This window comes from Mirounga leonina, unplaced genomic scaffold (genome assembly GCF_011800145.1).
Source record: "Mirounga leonina isolate KUSES-001 unplaced genomic scaffold, KU_Mleo_1.0 Mir_447, whole genome shotgun sequence".
Classification (NCBI taxonomy): domain Eukaryota; kingdom Metazoa; phylum Chordata; class Mammalia; order Carnivora; family Phocidae; genus Mirounga; species Mirounga leonina.
Window position 1 is genome coordinate 5,001,092 of NW_023270757.1, and position 17,832 is coordinate 5,018,923.

The window sequence follows — 17,832 nt, forward strand, 5'->3', positions numbered from 1 at the left end:
CCCCCAAACAGCCCCAACTGCAGGACTCTGGTCACATCATCTCTTCCCATTGGCCCTCTGGCCTATAGGCAGTGGTGGCTTCCTGCTATTACTAATCTCTAGGGTGACCTCACCATTCTCTATTTGGATTCCTAGGTCTTCCATCACTTGTACAACCAATTCCCTCTATTAATGTCCCTCTTTTTTCCTGACTGGACCATATTTGATTTCTCAAGCTACCCACACAGCTGATAGAAACCTAGCCTCTGCTCATGCGTCTGTTTTCTCACTTAAGGGTTCAACACACGCGACAGTAGCAAAGTGGGATCTCCCTCCTTGAAAACAGGTCTGCATTCTTTAACATCTTTATGCTCAACCAGCTATCTTCGAACCTCCTCCTCTCTGTGGCATCCTCCATATCTTCCTTCATATCCTCTACAGCATGCCTCAGCCTCTCAGAGAAAGATTTTTCACCATTTTTATGCCATGACCCTCCCTGCAATTTGGCAAAGCCTTCTCAGAATAAAAAAAATCAAAGTATAAAAACAAATATGTAAAATAAAAGCAAATCTGTGATGCCATAATGTACTTCTTTAATAAGCCACTAAATAACAAGCTCTACGTACAGGTCTCACAACCAGTGTAATTTCAAGGTAGTGACAGATATAAACAATATTTTGAAACTTGCAATAACTGAATTGTGTATATGTGATTTCTACTGAATATAAAGTCAAAAGTACTGCTAATACTATGATGGCTTGTTAAAGGAGGGCCAACTGGGTCAAGCCTTTCATAACTGAAAGAAATGCTTAATGAGTTAGAGGTTAATAAACATAAAATATAATTTTTCCACATTTAAGTATATGGATTCCTTGGTGTCTCTGTTTCTAAGGATTCCAGCTTAAGAACCCCTACTCAAGAGACTGGCTAGATCAGTCAAACAACATCATCAGGTCCTGAAGCCTAAAAAGTCTACTACTTGGTCCTAAGTTTCCAGTATCTTTTGGCTAAAGAAAGCTATATTGCTCTTCTTTACCCTCTTCCATCCTCATTTCTCTAGAAGATTTTCCTGTTCTATCATCACTGTCTGGGCCAAGGAAATATCTGAATAGCTTCATGTTCTCATGTCCTATTTCACACATCTCTATTACCATGTTCAAATGATTCTAACGACCACTGCAACACTGAAAATCCTGTGGCTTTGTCCCATCCCAATCATCCACATCAGTGCAACTTAGTCTCATCTAGAAGCAGTGAGTCTTATAAGCAACTCCTCTCTCCATACCCTATGCCTACTAATAAATCTCAAAAGTAATACTTCTAACCCTGTCAAAGAAAACTGAGGCTCAGAAAAATTAAATAATTTATCCAAGGACCCCCAACAATAAAATTCCTAGAGATTTTAAAGGTATTTATTTTTTATTGAGATATAACTGACATATTAGTTTCTGGTGCCCAACATTTCATATTTTGTATATATCGCAAAATGATCACCACAATAAGTCTAGTTAACATCTGTCACCATACATAATTACAAATTTTTTTCTTGTGATGAGAACTTTTTTTTTAAGATTTTATTTATTTATTTGAGAGAGAGAGAATGAGAGAGAGCACATGAGATGGGGGAGGGTCAGAGGGAGAAGCAGACTCCCTGCCGAGCAGGGAGCCCGATGCGGGACTGGATCCAGGGACTCCAGGATCATGACCTGAGCCGAAGGCAGTCGCTTAACCAACTGAGCCACCCAGGTGCCCATGTGATGAGAACTTTTAAGATCTACTCTCTTAGCAACTTTCAAATATATGGTATAGTATTATTAACTCTAATCACCATGCTGTATATTACAACCCCATGACCTGTTTATTTTATAACTGGAAGTTTATACCTTTTGACCTCTTTCACCCATTTTGCCTACCCCTACCCCTAACCTCTGACAACCACCAATTTGTTCTCTGTATCTATGAGCTTGGTTTTAGGATTTTTGTTTTTAGATTCCACATATGAGATCATACTGTATTTGTCTTTCTCTGTCTGACTTATTTCACTTAGCATAATGCCCTCAAAGCCCATCCATGTTGTCACAAATGGTAAGATTTCATTCTTTTTATAGGCTGAAAAATAGTCCATTTTGTGTGTGTGTGTGTGTATACAAACACACTATATTTTTTGTATCCATTCATCCACCAATGGACACAGATTTTATTTTATTTAATATTTTATTTTTAAGTACTCTCTACACCCAAGGTGGGGCTCGAACTCACAACTCCAAAATCAAGAGTCACATGCTCGGGGCGCCTAGGTGGCTCAGTCGTTAAAGCATCTGCCTTCAGCTCAGGTCATGATCCCAGGGTCCTGGGATCGAGCCCGCATCCGGCTCCCTGCTCAGCGGGAAGCCTGCTTCCCCTCTCACAGTCCCTTTGCTTGTGTTCCCTCTCTCGCTATCTCTCTTGCTGTCAAATAAATAAATAAAAATCTTTAAAAAAAAAAAAAAAAGAGTCACATGCTGTACTGACTGAGCCAACCAGGCACCCCAGATTTTAAAGATATTTTATGCCAATCACCCATATGATATGTATTAGCATTAGAAGTATCTAATAAAGCAAATATATGGCCTTAGTTTTTAGATAGTTTCATTCCTCTCTGCTCTGCTTTGTAGTGGGCATATTTAGAAATTATATGACTAAAAAAATTAGTATATAATACAAGTAAAATCATCTAAGCAAATAACTGAAACAATAAGAGTGAATAGTAATATGAAACTGGAGTTGAACCAATTATAACAGCCTATTGTAAGAAAATTATCATTCTTCCCTGAAATAATTTCCTATCTCTTTAATGTGAACACATATAACAAAACATCTTGATCAAACAAGAGAGAATAGTGTAGTCTAAGAACTCTGATGACAGGGGCGCCTGGGTGGCTCAGTCGTTGGGCGTCTGCCTTCTGCTCAGGTCATGATCCCAGGGTCCTGGGATCAAGCCCCGCATCGGGCTCCCTGCTGAGCGGGGAGCCTGCTTCTCCCTCTCCCTCTGCTGTTCCCCCTGCTTGTGCTCTCTCTCTGTCTCTCACTCTCTGTCAAATAAATAAAATCTTTAAAAAAAAAAAAAAGAACTCTGATGACAAATGCAAATACATGTGAAAGAATATAGAAGAATGGGGGCGCCTGGGTGGCTCAGTCGTTAAGCGTCTGCCTTCGGCTCAGGTCATGATCTCAGGGTCCTGGGATCGAGCCCTACATCGGGCTCCCTGCTCTGCGGGGAGCCTGCTTCTTCCTCTCCTGCTCCCCCTGCTTGTGTTCCCTCTCTTGCTGTGGCTCTCTCTGTCAAATAAATAAAATCTTTAAAAAAAAAAAAAGAATATAGAAGAATGATTATCACAATACAATTACTCCCAAGTAAAATGCATATTTGGTTTGAAAAAATAAGTTTTGGAGATTATAAACAATTAACATACATTTAACAAATATCACTTTACATTCAGTATGTAATATTACAATGTCAATAAAAGCAATTACTGCAATTACCCTTTAAATTATCTCAACTGCCACTAAAAGTACAAATAAAACGGTCATATATTCATTGCTTGCTGTTTTAATCAGAAGCTCCTGTTCCTTAGACAATCTGAAAAAAAGTCATTTTTTCATTCAACACACAGCCACTGAGGACCTACTATGTGCCAGGAAGAACCATGAGAGATACAGGGACAAAGCATGGTTGTAGCTTTCATCTCTCAGGAAGCTTATGGACTAATGAAGAGCAGGTAAGCATGAAATAAATGTTTTGGCTCTGAAATAACTGTAAGAGCACCATGTTGTAGGAGAGCAAAGAAAGGAGTCATTCGTTTCACCTAGGGGGGCTTTAAAAGGTTTCCTGACAGGACAGCATCAGAATTCAGCAAAAAAAGGAAGGTAAAAACACTGTTTATGCTTAAATGTCAATAAATTACAGCCACTACTATAGAGCGCAGGCACTTTACAAATTTTATTTCCCTTAATCATCACAACAACCCTTTGGGACCAGCATTTCACAGTGAGAAAACAATGATGTACAGGATAAATAACTTGCCCAAGGTCACATTATCTTGTAAATGGAAGAGCCATGAATGAGTCCAGATTTGTGTGACCTGATATTCTTCCCACCACACCAGGCTGCCTAAGCTGAACTTAAAGAGTAAGTAAAATTTGGGCGCCTGGGTGGCTCAGTTGGTTAAGCAACTGCCTTCGGCTCAGGTCATGATCCTGGAGTCCCTGGATCCAGTCCCACATCGGGCTCCCTGCTCGGCAGGGAGTCTGCTTCTCCCTCTGACCCTCCCCCCTCTCATGTGCTCTCTCTCATTCTCTCTCAAATAAATAAATAAAATCTTTAAAAAAAAAAAAAAGTAAGTAAAATTTAAACAGAGGAAAAAGAGAAAACAGAAAAAACACAACCGACAGAAGTGATATAAACATATAATTCATGAATTATCTTAGAGGAAAAGAGAGCTACTACCCTTGGAATACATACACATACCAGGAAACATATATATTTATACATATACATATAAAAGATATAATGATATAACAAAACAAAGAGAAAGTAGGATAATTTATGAATTACACTATGACTAAAAATTCCATACTCAGGGGCGCCTGGGTGGCTCAGTAGACTGAGTGACCGACTCTTGATTTCAGTTCAGGTCATAATCTCAGTGTTCTGGGATCGAGCCCCTCATTAGGCTCCTGGCTCATCAGGAAGTCTGCGTGGGGATTCTGTCTCTCTCCCTCTGCCTCTCCCCCTACTCACACACGTGCGCTCATTCTCTTTGTCTCTCTAAAATAAATAAATAAATCTTTTTTTAAAATTCTATACTCAGGGCGCCTGGGTGGCTCAGTTGGTTAAGCGACTGCCTTCAGCTCAGGTCATGATCCTGGAGTCCCGGGATCGAGTCCCGCATCGAGCAGGGAGCCCGCTTCTGCCTCTGACCCTCTCCCCTCTCATGTGCTCTCTCTCATTCTCTCTCTCTCAAATTAATAAATAAAATCTTAAAAAAAAAAAATTCTATATTCAGATCTACTTAAGATTGTTCCATGATCGAGCCATAAAGAACCTAAATTAAAATTTCAAAAATGTCTAATTTACAAATCCTTTAGTCACTAAAGGCATTCATCAGTTACTTTTTTATCAAGTTTAACCCGTTAATTAAAATAAATTTAAGACAACATACAAATATCATAATTCATTAAACTTCTACTTAACACTCCTATACAGTTCCACTATATTAAAAAAAAAAACTATTTTATTATAATTTCCTTTTTTTTTAAGATTTTATTTATTTATTTATTTATTTTGACAAAGAGAGGGAACACAAGCAGGGGGAGTGGGAGAGGGAGAAGCAGGGAGCCCGATGTGGGACTAGAACCCAGGACCCTGGGATCATGACCTGAGCCTAAGGCAGACACTTAATGACTGAGCCACCCAGGCACTCCCTATAATTTCCTTTTCAAGTTCAAGAATATCATGGTGATGTTAAACATGGAGTCTGAAATATGAAATGAATCTAAAATAACCAAATTCTACTTTTAACATTATTTGAGAGAAAAAAATTCTACCTCTGCATTGTGCTTAGTTGTTATTTCTAATTTTTCTTTCTTAGCCCGATGGAGTTTCTTTCTGAGATCAGCAGTAATGTCCAAGTCTGTTTCACTTTTAAACATTTGTTTTTCATCAGATGAGGCATTCTTCAACCTATAAAATGAGATAATAAAATAAAATTCTCACTAAGTCTATTTCTGGTATTTCTTTTTTTTTTTTTTTAAGATTTTATTTATTTATTTGAGAGAGAGAATGAGAGACAGAGAGCACGAGAGGGAAGAGGGTCAGAGGGAGAAGCAGACCCCCCGCTGAGCAGGGAGCCCGATGCGGGACTTGATCCCGGGACTCCAGGATCATGACCTGAGCCGAAGGCAGTCGCTTAACCAACTGAGCCACCCAGGCGCCCTATTTCTGGTATTTCTAATAAGTTATTTTTCAGAAATCACAAGGAACATGATATGGTCTTTGCCCTAAAGAAACTTAAAATCTAGTAAAAGATGTCGATTGCAAAAGCTAGGTAGAAATACAAAGTAGTGTATGACTAGAAACGAACTACCCTTTCAAGATGGTACTTAAAGAATGATCCTATCACAAGCTGTGTAGTTCTGTTTTGTTTTTAAGATTTTATTTACTTATTTGAGAGAGAGACAGAGATAGTGAGAGAGAGCACAAACGAGGAAGAGAGGGAGAAGCAGGCTTCCCACTGAGCAGGGAGCGGGACTCCAGTCTCGATCCCAGGAGCCTGGGATCATGACCTGAGCCTGACCTGAGCCAAAGGCAGATGCTTAGCCGACTGAGCCACAGACTGCATAGTTTTGGAAAATACTGAGTTCTTTTTACCTTTTAAGTACTATGTTTTATTTATTGCAAATGTAATAAATACATATTACAAAAGTAAAAAGCATGAGTGACAGAATATAGATTATTAAAAAGAGCAGACTAGGGGCGCCTGGGTGGCGCAGTAGGTTGAACTTCCGACTCTTGGTTTCGGCTCAGGTGTGATCTCGGCATCATGAGATTGAGCTCCACGATGGGCTCCATGCTGGGCGCAGAGTCTGCTTGGGATACACTCTCCCTCTGCCCCACCCCCTGCTCTCACTCTCCCTCTCTCTCTAAAACAAATAAATCTTAAAAAAAAAAAAAAAAAAGCAGACTAAAGCACTCTCTCCCCAAAATTAAAAATTTAATGAAAGTATCAGCAAAGAGAATTTAGAGATAAAAATCCACAAGGAGAAAGAGCACAGAGATGAGCAATAGCAATAAAATATTAGAAGTTGGAAACCAGGTGGATAAGTGGTAATTGATTTACATAAGAGAACTGAATTTAACGGCAAAAATGGGGAAAGCAACCTGATTTACACCCAAAAGCTCAATTAATTGACAACAGCTTTGAAAACACGGTAAAAGTAGAGCAGAAAACAAGCTAATTGATTGAAAGTCTGCCAAAGAAATGAGATTCTCAGATCCTCTACCCTATACACCACACAACTGGGCACCAATCTCTCTCTCACTCTGGCAGAACACTAGGTAAGGGTTTATTCCCTGGAGAGGATAAAACAGAAGATCTGTGGATTAGAGACATCAGATACAAATGGTATAAGACCCCATACCAAAAATAGGAGACTCAAGTTAAAAATTATGTAATAAGTGAGAGCCCTGGTCTTCTACAACATCTTGTGTGCCAGAGCAATGGCAGCCGAGCAGAGAATGGAAGGTGAAAAACCAACAAGGTGAAAAAGACCTAAAGATGCTGATGCTAGGGGTTCTCCAACAAACACCTTAACCACACCACCCTATAGAGAATGCCATAAAAACAAAGCCTTACACACTGAGCTTCCAATCAGCTAAATGAGAACAGTCAGCTAAGGATCACTAGAAGTTAGAAAGCAAGAGTTAGAAAGACAGAGACCAAATCAGGGGACAGAGAGGAAGAACCCTCAAAGATTATGCAGGTAAAAGGGAACTTTAAAAAGAGGGGGGAAAAATACCTTCAGAAATATAAGAGAAGAAATAACATCCATGAAACAAAAACTGAATGTGATAAAAAATGAAATATTCAGAGAACAAAAAAAGGAACTCTTGGAAATCAAAACACAAACTAAGGAATGAAAAGCTAATTAAGTAAATGTAAAAAAAAAAATCTCCTGGATGCCTGAAAAAATTCCAAGGGAAAATAATTTCCCACTTGGAATTTTATGCCCAACAAGTTACAAGGGAATGAGAAAGACTATTTCAGATCTACAAGGCACCAAAACATTTACCTCCCATGAACTTTCTCAAGAGGACCTAAACTGAGAAAGAGAAAGACATGGGATCGCAAAAGTAGGGTATTCAAAACAGAAAAAAACAGCAATGGGATTTCCAGGATCATGAAGAAAGGAACAGCAGGTGACGATCGCGTCCCTGAGATGAAAGCACAGCACCTAAAGGGCAATCTGTCCCTGCTGGACTACTGGACTGGCCAAAGCCTCCAGGAGTGACTTCTTGAAGAAGATGGAAACAGAAGACAACAGAATGCTTCAGGGGGAGGAGTGAAATTCGTGAAGGGGATTAAGAATACACTTCTTGTGTCTTGACGAGCACTAAGTAATGTATGGAATTGCTGAATCACTATATTGTACATCTGAAACTAATATAACACTGTATGTTAACTGTACTGGAATTACAATTAATGATAAACCCAGAATACTTCAACTATCTGAACATATTGAGAGGTTTATGCCACTTGGTTGGAGTATAAAGCTGAATTCATGATAAATTCATAGAAATTAAGCAAACTTGGGGGTCTGGGTGGCTCAGTTGGTTAAGCGACTGCCTTCGGCTCAGGTCATGATCCTGGAGTCCCGGGATCGAGTCCTGCATCGGGCTCCCTGCTCAGCGGGGGGTCTGCTTCTCCCTCTGACCCTCTTCCCTCTCGTGCTCTCTGTCTCTCATTCTCTCTCTCAAATAAATAAATAAAATCTTTAAAAAAAAAAAGAAGAAATTAAGCAAACTAAACAATCAATGAAACAATTATTAAATCCAAAGAAAACAATGTAAAAGACAGAAAAAAACCACATGGCTCAACTGGAAATTTTCAAAATTACAATAATGTAAGCATGGAAAACTATAGAGAGGACAGAAAAAGGAGGGAAGCATGAATGAAAACTAAATTATGATCTTTTGTAGTGTGGGCAGTCAGTAGATAACAGCTAAACCTGAAAACTCAAATAGCAATATAAAAAAAAAAATTTAAGGGCGCCTGGGTGGCTCAGTTGGTTGGGCGACTGCCTTCGGCTCAGGTCATGATCCTGGAGTCCCTGGATCGAGTCCCGCATCGGGGTCCCTGCTTGGCAGGGAGTCTGCTTTGCCCTCTGACCCTATCCCCTCTCATGTGCTCTCTCTCATTCTCTCTCTCTCAAATAAATAAATAAAATCTTTAAAAAAAAAAAATTTAAGAGTTTAGATTTTAAAAATCCTTTCAGAGTATGGTGACAGTGCGGGCTTTGGCAGCATATATACTGAAATTGGAACGAAACAGAGATGAGCTTGGCCCCGTCACAGAGTATGGTGCCAGACAGCAGCCACACTTTTCGTGAGCACAGCACAACACAGACTTGTTGAATCACTATCTTGTACTGAAATTAATGTCTCATTGTGTGTCAACTACACTTCAATACAAAAAATACAAGATTTTAAATAAATTAAATCAAATTAAAAATTTTTTTAAATAAAAATCATCTCAGAGTTGAAAATGATTGTTCCTAGAGATCAAGAGGGTGATTTGTCACAAGCAAATTGGTACTGCTATTTTTCCTAATAGCAGTGAGTAAGCCTTGGAGAACATGAGATTCTTTAAATAATGTACATATGTAACTTTAATTTTTTTTAATAGGACTAAAATAAAACAACACGGAGAATCAATGAAACCAAAATTTGCTTCTTTAAAAGGATCAACAAACTTGCTAAACCTTTGGCTAGACTGACCAAAAAAAAAGAAGACTCAAATTATAAAAATAAAGAATGAGAGAGGGAATGATACTACCAACCTAGAGGGACTATAATAAACACTATGAACAACTTTATGCCAACAAGTTAGACAATGTAGATCAAATGGACAAATTCCTAGAAAAACTGACATTATCAAAACTAACCCCAGGGGAACCTGGGTGGCTCAGTTGTTAAGCATCTGCCTTCAGCTCAGGTCATGATCCCAGGGTCCTGGGATCAAGCCCCGCATCAGGCTCCCGGCTCCGTGGGAAGCCTGCTTCTCCTGCTCCCACTCCCCCTGCCTGTGTTCCCTCTCTCACTCTCTCTCTCTCTCCATCAAATAAATAAAATCCTAAAAAAAAAAAAAAGCTAGCCCCAAAAGAAACAAATCTGAATAGACCCATAACAGTTAAAAATATTGAATTAATAATTTTAAAAATCTAAACACAAAGAAAGCTCAAGTCCAGATGGCTTCCCTAGTAAATTCTACCAAATATTTTAAAAAGAAATAATATCAATCCTCACTTTAGAGAAGGTGGAAACACTTCCCAGCTCATTCTATGATTACCTAAAATCAAAGTGAATCAGATATCACAAGAAAGGAAAACTATAGATCAATATCCCTCATGAATAGAAATGCAAAAAATTCCTCAACAAAATATTAGCAAACCAAATCCAGCAACATCTTAAAAGGATTACACAACATGACCAAGTGGGATTTATCCCAAAAATAAAAAATTAACTTAATGTCCAAAAATCAATTGATGTAATATACCATTTTACTAAAATAAAAAGTACATAATCATTTCAATAGATACAGAAAAAGCATTTGACAAAATTCAACACCTATTCACGATAAAAAAAAAAAAAAAAACAACCAATGCAACGAACAAGGAATACAAGGAAATTTACTCAATCTGGTAAAAAGCATCTATGAAAAACCTACAGCTGGCATAATTATTGGTGAAAGACTGAAAGCTTCCCCTAAGACTGGGAACAAAACAAACATGTCCACTTCTATTTGAGACTGTACTGGAGGAGAAAGAAAGGAAAGAAAGAAAGGGCATATATATTAGAAGGAAAGAAATAAAACTATCCTTTTTTTTTTTAAGTAAGCTCTATGCCCAACGTGGGGCTTAAACTCACGACCCCATGTTCTACCAACTGAGTCAGCCAGGCACCCCAGAAGTAAAACTGTCCTTAATTGCGAAGGACATGATCCTGTAAAAATATCCTAAGAAATTCATTAAGAAACAAAAACACTGGAACTAAAAAAACAATTTTAGCAAGGTCACAGAATATAAGATCAATATACAAAAATCAATTACATTTCTATATACTAACAATGAATAATCCAAAAATGAAATTTAGAAAAATAATTCCATTTATGATAGCATCAAAAAAATAGATTTAGGAAAAATAAAAATTATTGTAGAAAGAAATTAAAGAGCTAAATAAATGAAAAGACATTCCACATTCACATTCATGTACTGGAAGAGTCAATATTATTTTTTTTGTTTGGGGTTTTTTTTTTAAATTTTTATTGTTATGTTAATCACCATACATTACATCATTAGTTTTTGATGTAGTGTTCCATGATCTATTGTTTGTGTATAACACCCAGTGCTCCATGCAGAACGTGCCCTCTTTAATACCCATCACCGGGCTAACCCATCCTCCCACCTCCTTCCTCTCTAGAACCCTCAGTTTGTTTTTCAGAGTCCATCGTCTCTCATGGTTCGTCTCCCCCTCCAACAGGAAGAGTCAATATTATTAAGGTGGCAATTATCTTCAAACTGATCTACAGATTCAACATAATCCCTACCATAATCTCAGCAGGATTTTTGCAGAAATTGATAGGCTGAGCCTAAAATTTATATGGAAAAGCAGAGGACTCCGAATAACCAAAACAATCTTGTAAAAGAAGAAATAGGAGAACTTTCACTTCCTATTTTCAAAATTTACTATAAAGCTACAGTAATCAGGGCAGCTGGGTGGCTCAGTTGATTAAGTGTCTGACTCTTGGTTTCCACTCAGGTCACGATCTCAGGGTCATGGGATTGAGCCCCACACTGGGCTCCATACTCAGCGCAGAGTTGGCTTGGGATTCTCTCTCTCCCTCTCCCTCCCCCTCTGCCCCTCCCCCCACTCATGCTCTGGAGAGCTCTCTCTCTCTCTTTCAAATAAATAAACAAATAAATAAATAAATAATTTTTTTAAAAACTACACTAATCAAAATAGTGTAGAATTAAATTAAGAAGACATGTAGATCACTGTACCATAATTGAGACTCTAGAAATAAACATATATATTTGGTCCATTATTTTTCAAAAAAGGTGTCAAAGCAATTCAGTGGGGAAAAAATAGTCTTATCAACTATCTTATCAATGGTGCTGATAACAACTGGATAAAAACATTAATTTAGACCCTTACCTCACACCATACATAAAAAGTAACTTAAGGGGCACCTGGGTGGCTCAGTCAGTTACCCACCGGACTCTTGATTTCAGCTCAGGTCATGATCTCAGGGTCATGAGATCAAGACTGGCATGGGGCTCCGCACTCAGCAAGGAGTATGCTTGAGATTTTTTCCCTCTGTCCCTCTCCTCCCTGCCACCCCCATGCTCACTTGCAGGCTTGCTCTCTCTCTCAAATAAATAAATGTTTTTTTTAATATTTTATTTATTTATTTATTTATTTGAGAGAGAGCAAGTACAAGCATGGGGGATGGGCAAAGGGAGAAGACAGACTCCCTGCTGAGCAGGGAGCCCGAGGTGCAGCTTGATCCCAGGACTCTGGGGTCATGACCTGAGCCAAAGGCAGACACTTAACTGAATGACCCACCCAGGTGCCCCTAAAATAAATAAATCTTTAAAACAAAAAGATTCTCTCTCCCTCTCCATCTGCCCCTCCCCCACACTCCATGCTCGCTCTCTAAAACATAAAAAAGTAAGTTTAAATGGAGCATAGACCTAAATGTAAAAAACTGAAATTATAAAACCTCTAAAAGAAAACAGGAAAAAAATCTTCATGACCTAAAGTTAGGCAAATATTTCATAGATATGAAACCAAAAGCACAATCTATAAAGGAAAAGAACTGGAGGGGCACCTGTCTGACTCAGTCAGTACAGCATGTAACTCTTGATCTCAGGGTCATGAGTTTAAGCCCCACATTGGGCATGGAGCCTACCAAAAAAAAAAAGAAAGAAAGAAAGAAAAGAAAAAAATTGGACTTCATAAAAATTTAAAACATTTGCACTTCAAAAGACATTATTAAGAATATGAAGTCAAGCCAACAAATAGGAGATAATATGTGCAAATTATATATCTAATAAAAGACAAAAGACTTGTATCCAAAATATATTTTAAAAACGCTTAAAGCTCAATAGCAAAAAGACAACTAATTTAAAAATGAGCAAAAGATCTGAATAGGCTTTTCACCAATAAAGATAGACAAATGGCAAAAAAATCACATAAAAGATGTTCAATATCATTACTCATTAGGAAAACACAAATTAAAATTACAACATACCGCTTCATACTCACTGGAATGGTTATAATCAAAAAAGTCAATCAAAAAAAATTCAATCACTAGATTGTACACCTGAAACATATAGCACATGATGTTAATTAACTACAGTGGAATTAAAATAAATTTTTTTTAAAAGATCAGAAAATAACAAGGATGTGGAGAAACTAAAACACTTGTATATTGCTGGTGGAAATGTAAAATGGTTCAGCCACTTTAGAATACAACCTAGCAGTTTCTTTAAAAAAGTAACATAAATTTACTATACAATGAAGTAATGCGGCTCCTAAGAATCTACCCAAGAGAAATAATATCATCTCCACACAAAGGCTCATAGACAAATGCTCAGAGCAGCATTATTTATAACAGCCAAAAAATGAAAACAACCTAAATGTCCATCAGCTCGTGAGTGGGTAACCAGAATGTGCTATATCCATACAATAGAATACTATCCAGCAATAAAAAAGAGACAGCACTGATACCTGTTAACAACATGATAAACCTGAAGAACATGCCTAGTGAAAGAAGCCAGACACAAAAGACCACATATTGTAGATTCCATTTGTATGAATTGTTCAGAAAAGGCAAATCTATAGAAACAGAAAGTAAATTAGTGGTAAATAGCAAAGTTTAACTTCATTTAGCCAGATTCTAGAATTCTAGAATTCTAAAGAGCAATTTAGTCATTAAAAATCATGAAAAGACATGATCCCAGGGTCCTGGGATGAAGCCCCACATCAGGCTCCTTGCTCAGCAGGGAGCCTGCTTCTCCCTCTGCCTGCCGCTCCCCTTGCTTGTGCTCTCTCTTGCTCGCTCGCTCTAACAAATAAATAAAATCTTAAAAAAAAAAATTATGACAGATATTTGTGTGGTAAGATGTTCCATCCAAAAGTGAAAACATTTTTAGTGAAGTCAAAAGTTTATATTTTATTCACTTATTTCATACCTGGCTCCAGAAAGGATTTAAGGTAGCTTCTAAAGATAGGTGGGAAATGCTTCTATAGCAAATCCTATTTATAGGTGAAGTACGTGTTAGTCATCGTCCTTGCTCCACCCACACATCCTTGCTGAAAAGGCTGTCTAGATCAGTTATTCTCAAACTAAATATGAGCAAGGGCTATTCCCCCAACAAATGCTGCCTTTGTAAAATATATTTAAAATGACTAAAATAACTGTCTTTAAAATGACTAAACAAGAATTTTTTTAACAAGAAATTTTAAAAAGAGATAAAACATAACCCCAAGTGTTTTATTACTAGATTTAACGAACAGAAAATTACTCTGTTACATGATTATAAAAGTTTCTAAACACTTTCAATTTCTGTACTTAATTCTTTGTAAACCACGCTTTGGGTTGCGCTCTCTGAAATGGCTCAGTTTTATATTACAGACTCAGAGTTTTCTATTTTTCACACCAGTGGTGAATCAACCAAAGCAGGCACCTCATCCAAAGGCAGATATCAAGGGTACAAAAAAGAGGAGCAACGGCAATTCTTGGAATATAAACTCCAAGTAAAAGAGCAGTGGGAACAGGAGCTAAAACCCAAAATTGTGAACTATGGTTGGGGCGCAAAGTTAGAACAACTAGAGCCACGGAGATGAGAGTAGGCCAAAGTAATGACCACACAGAAATGGGAATGAGCAGGGGCATCAGGGGGGCTCAGTCGTTAAGTGTCTGCCTTCCGCTCAGGTCATGGTCCTGAGAAGGAAAATCTGTGTCCTAAGATGGCCGACCGAGCCAGCGAGGGAGTCCCAGCCCCTGCCCCGGGGCTCTTCCGGGTTCTTCTCCCTGCCCTGCTTCGTGCACGCACCAGAAGTGCCAAGTATGTAGAAGTAGAAGTGTATAATTTACCCCCTTTGTTTGTGCTCAGGGCTCAGACCTTTGGAGACCACTCTCCTCTGAGTCCGCCAGCATTAAATAAACCTTTTTTCCTCCAAGATCTCCAAGTGCCGCTTGGTTCTTCCATCTGGCAATCCAGTCCAGGTTCCATAACATTTGGTTCCCTGACCGGGAAACCCAACCACACTGGCCCATTGCTGCCACCAGTTTGGGGCAATGGCAGGGCAGTGACAGAACAAGGGATCGTAACGGAGAAGGCACGCCCTGCCTAATTTTCAGCAGTCTCCCACCCCAGTCGCCTCGGGCCAGCCCCGCTCCGCTGTTCCCACCGGACTTGAGGAGACTAGGCAGGCGAGGACCTGGTCCCAACATCGGATTCCGGTAAGGCCTGGGGCCCCAGGACCCAGATAGGCCCACCCCCACTGGGGTGGAAGGGGAGCCCGATCACCTCCCAGAGACCTCTTAAAGGTCTCACAGGTAGGGATTCCCAGGGAGGGAATGTAATAACTTCTGGAGTGTGAATGTGCAGTCTGACCTGGCTTGCTCAAGCGGACTGATTCTGTGACCCCACGGGTGGGCACCCTTAAGGCCCCTAGAAGCTTACGGAGTCTGAGTGGTCCCATCCGCGATTCCGTGGTGAACAGCATACAGTGTATGGCGGCATCAGAATAGTTTCCGATCGCAAGTCACAACGCTGAGACCACTATGGCTAAGCCTCACCTAAGCTCCTTCGGGACATGGTCAGATGGGCATCTGATTGGTCTCACCTCAGGAGGCAGCCCCCTTTTGTCTGTCTCTGCGCCACCACACACGGGAACATCACCTTGGGGTAAGGGCAGAGTAAACCTACGGATCTAGAGACCAAGATCAAAAGTTTCAAGAAGGGGGGGCGCCTGGGTGGCTCAGTCGTTAAGTGTCTGCCTTCGGCTCAGGTCATGATCCCAGGGTCCTGGGATCGAGCCCCGCATTGGGCTCCCTGCTCCACGGGAAACCTACTTCTCCCTCTCCCACTCCCCATGCTTGTGTTCCCTCTCTCGCTGTGTCTCTCTCTGTCAAATAAATAAATAAAATCTTAAAAAAAAAAAAAAATTTCACAAAGGGGTTTTCAGGAGACTATGGAGTCAGGATGAACCCCAGCAAGTTGAGAACCCTATGTTAATTGGATAGGCCCACCTCTGATGTCGGTGGCCTTCAGAAGGGACATTGGATGTCCCAAGGATTCGTCGAGTATGGCGAGTCGTAACAGGATAACCAGGACATCCCGACCAGTTTCCATACATCTACTCCTGGCTAGGAATCGCTCAGACCCTTCCCCCTTGGGTGCGATTCACTTGCAATAGGCAGAGACAGGCCAGGGTCTTAATCGCCTCATCCAAGTGACCTGAAGAAAATCAGCAAAAGCCCTAGTCTCCACAAATCCTAGCCGGAGATCCCAAGAACGAACCGACCCTGCCCCCACCGTACGTGCCCCCAAGACTGCCTACACCTGGCCCTTCAGCTCCAGACACTCCACTGCCATCGGTTTCACCAGTGCCCCCAGGCCCAAAAGATCAACTTTCTCCAAGACCAGCAGCCAGGCTGAGCCCCAGGCCAGGTGCAAGAGCCCTCCAAATGCCCTACAAGAGACGTGGGAACCCAAGAGACGCGATGAAGAAAGGACGGTCCAACCCGGCCGTTCCATGATGTATTATCAGCCCTTCTCCACCACCAACCTCCTCAACTGGAAACATAACACCCCATCCTACTCTGAGAAACCACAGGCTACGGTAGACCTCATAGAATCCCTCTTCCAGACTCATTGGCCAACCTGGGAAGACTGCCAACAGTTACTCCACACCCTGTTTAACACAGAGGAAAGGAGAATAATGAAAAGTGCACGGCAGTACCTGGAAGAGCACGCACCAGCGGGAGTCATCGACGCTGCTGCCTGGGCTAATACGGCCACACCCGAGGAGCACCCAGCATGGGACTTTACCACAACTGAGGGACAGGCCCAAATCCGCCGATACCAGGAGACCCTCCTCTGGGGAATCCGAGCAGGCGCTAAGAAACCCATGAACATGACTAAGGTATCCTCAGTCATTCAACAACCAGGGGAGTCCCCTGGGGACTACTATGAAAGACTGTGTGAAGCCTAAAGGATATACACTCCATTTGACCCCAAGGCACAGGAAAGCCAACAGATGGTAAACACCTCCTTCGTGGCTCAGGCTGCCCCAGACATCAGAAAAAAACTTCAGAAACTAGAGGGTTTTGCTGGGATGAACATCACCCAGTAACAGAGACTGCCAATAAGGTCCACATGAACAGGGAGGTCGCAGCCAAACGGGAAGCCGACAAAAAGATGAAAAAGAAAGTCAGCCTCCTCACCGCTGCCCTGAAAGAAAAGGACAACACAAAGGTGGGAGACCCCGACCACCAAAAGGGGGGAGACCCATAACCCCCTTGGCAAGGGATCAATGTGCCTACTGTAAGGAGAAAGGGCATTGGAAAAATGAACGTCCCAACCAGGGAAAGGCTCAGAAGCCCAGCCGCTACAAGGAAGAACCCCAAGAGGAGGACCTCATAGGCCTTGCGGGAATGGACTCAGACTGAGGGGGACCGGGCTCTTTCCTCCTTGGCCCCCATGAGTCCATGGTCAGAATGAAGGTGGGGGGCAAACCAGTGATTTTTACAGTTGATACTGGGGCTGAGCACTCTGTTGTCACCTCCCCAGTGGCCCCTTTTGGCAAAAGGACTGCGACCAGCCTTGGGGCCATTGGGACGCGGGCGGTACAACAGCCCTTTTTCCAGGCTCACCAGTGTGAACTCGGGGGCCACAAGGTCTGACATGAATTCCTTTATCTGCGTGACTGCCCCATCCCCCTCCTGGGCCGAGACATACTCTCCAAGCTTAGGGCTCAGATAACCTTTGAGCCCACCGGACACACTAGCCTCCGACTAAACC

The 17,832-nt window shown here is 40.8% G+C and overlaps 1 protein-coding gene across 1 annotated transcript in view; it reads right to left on the minus strand.

The window, feature by feature from the left end:
* The window catches only part of CCDC171 (coiled-coil domain containing 171), a 304,487-nt gene that overhangs the window by 275,424 nt on the left and 11,231 nt on the right, over positions 1 to 17,832 (minus strand). The window contains exon 4 of the mRNA XM_034987955.1: positions 5,566 to 5,701. Within this exon, the coding sequence (XP_034843846.1) occupies positions 5,566 to 5,701 (136 nt within the window). The remainder of the gene's footprint in view (positions 1 to 5,565; positions 5,702 to 17,832) is intronic.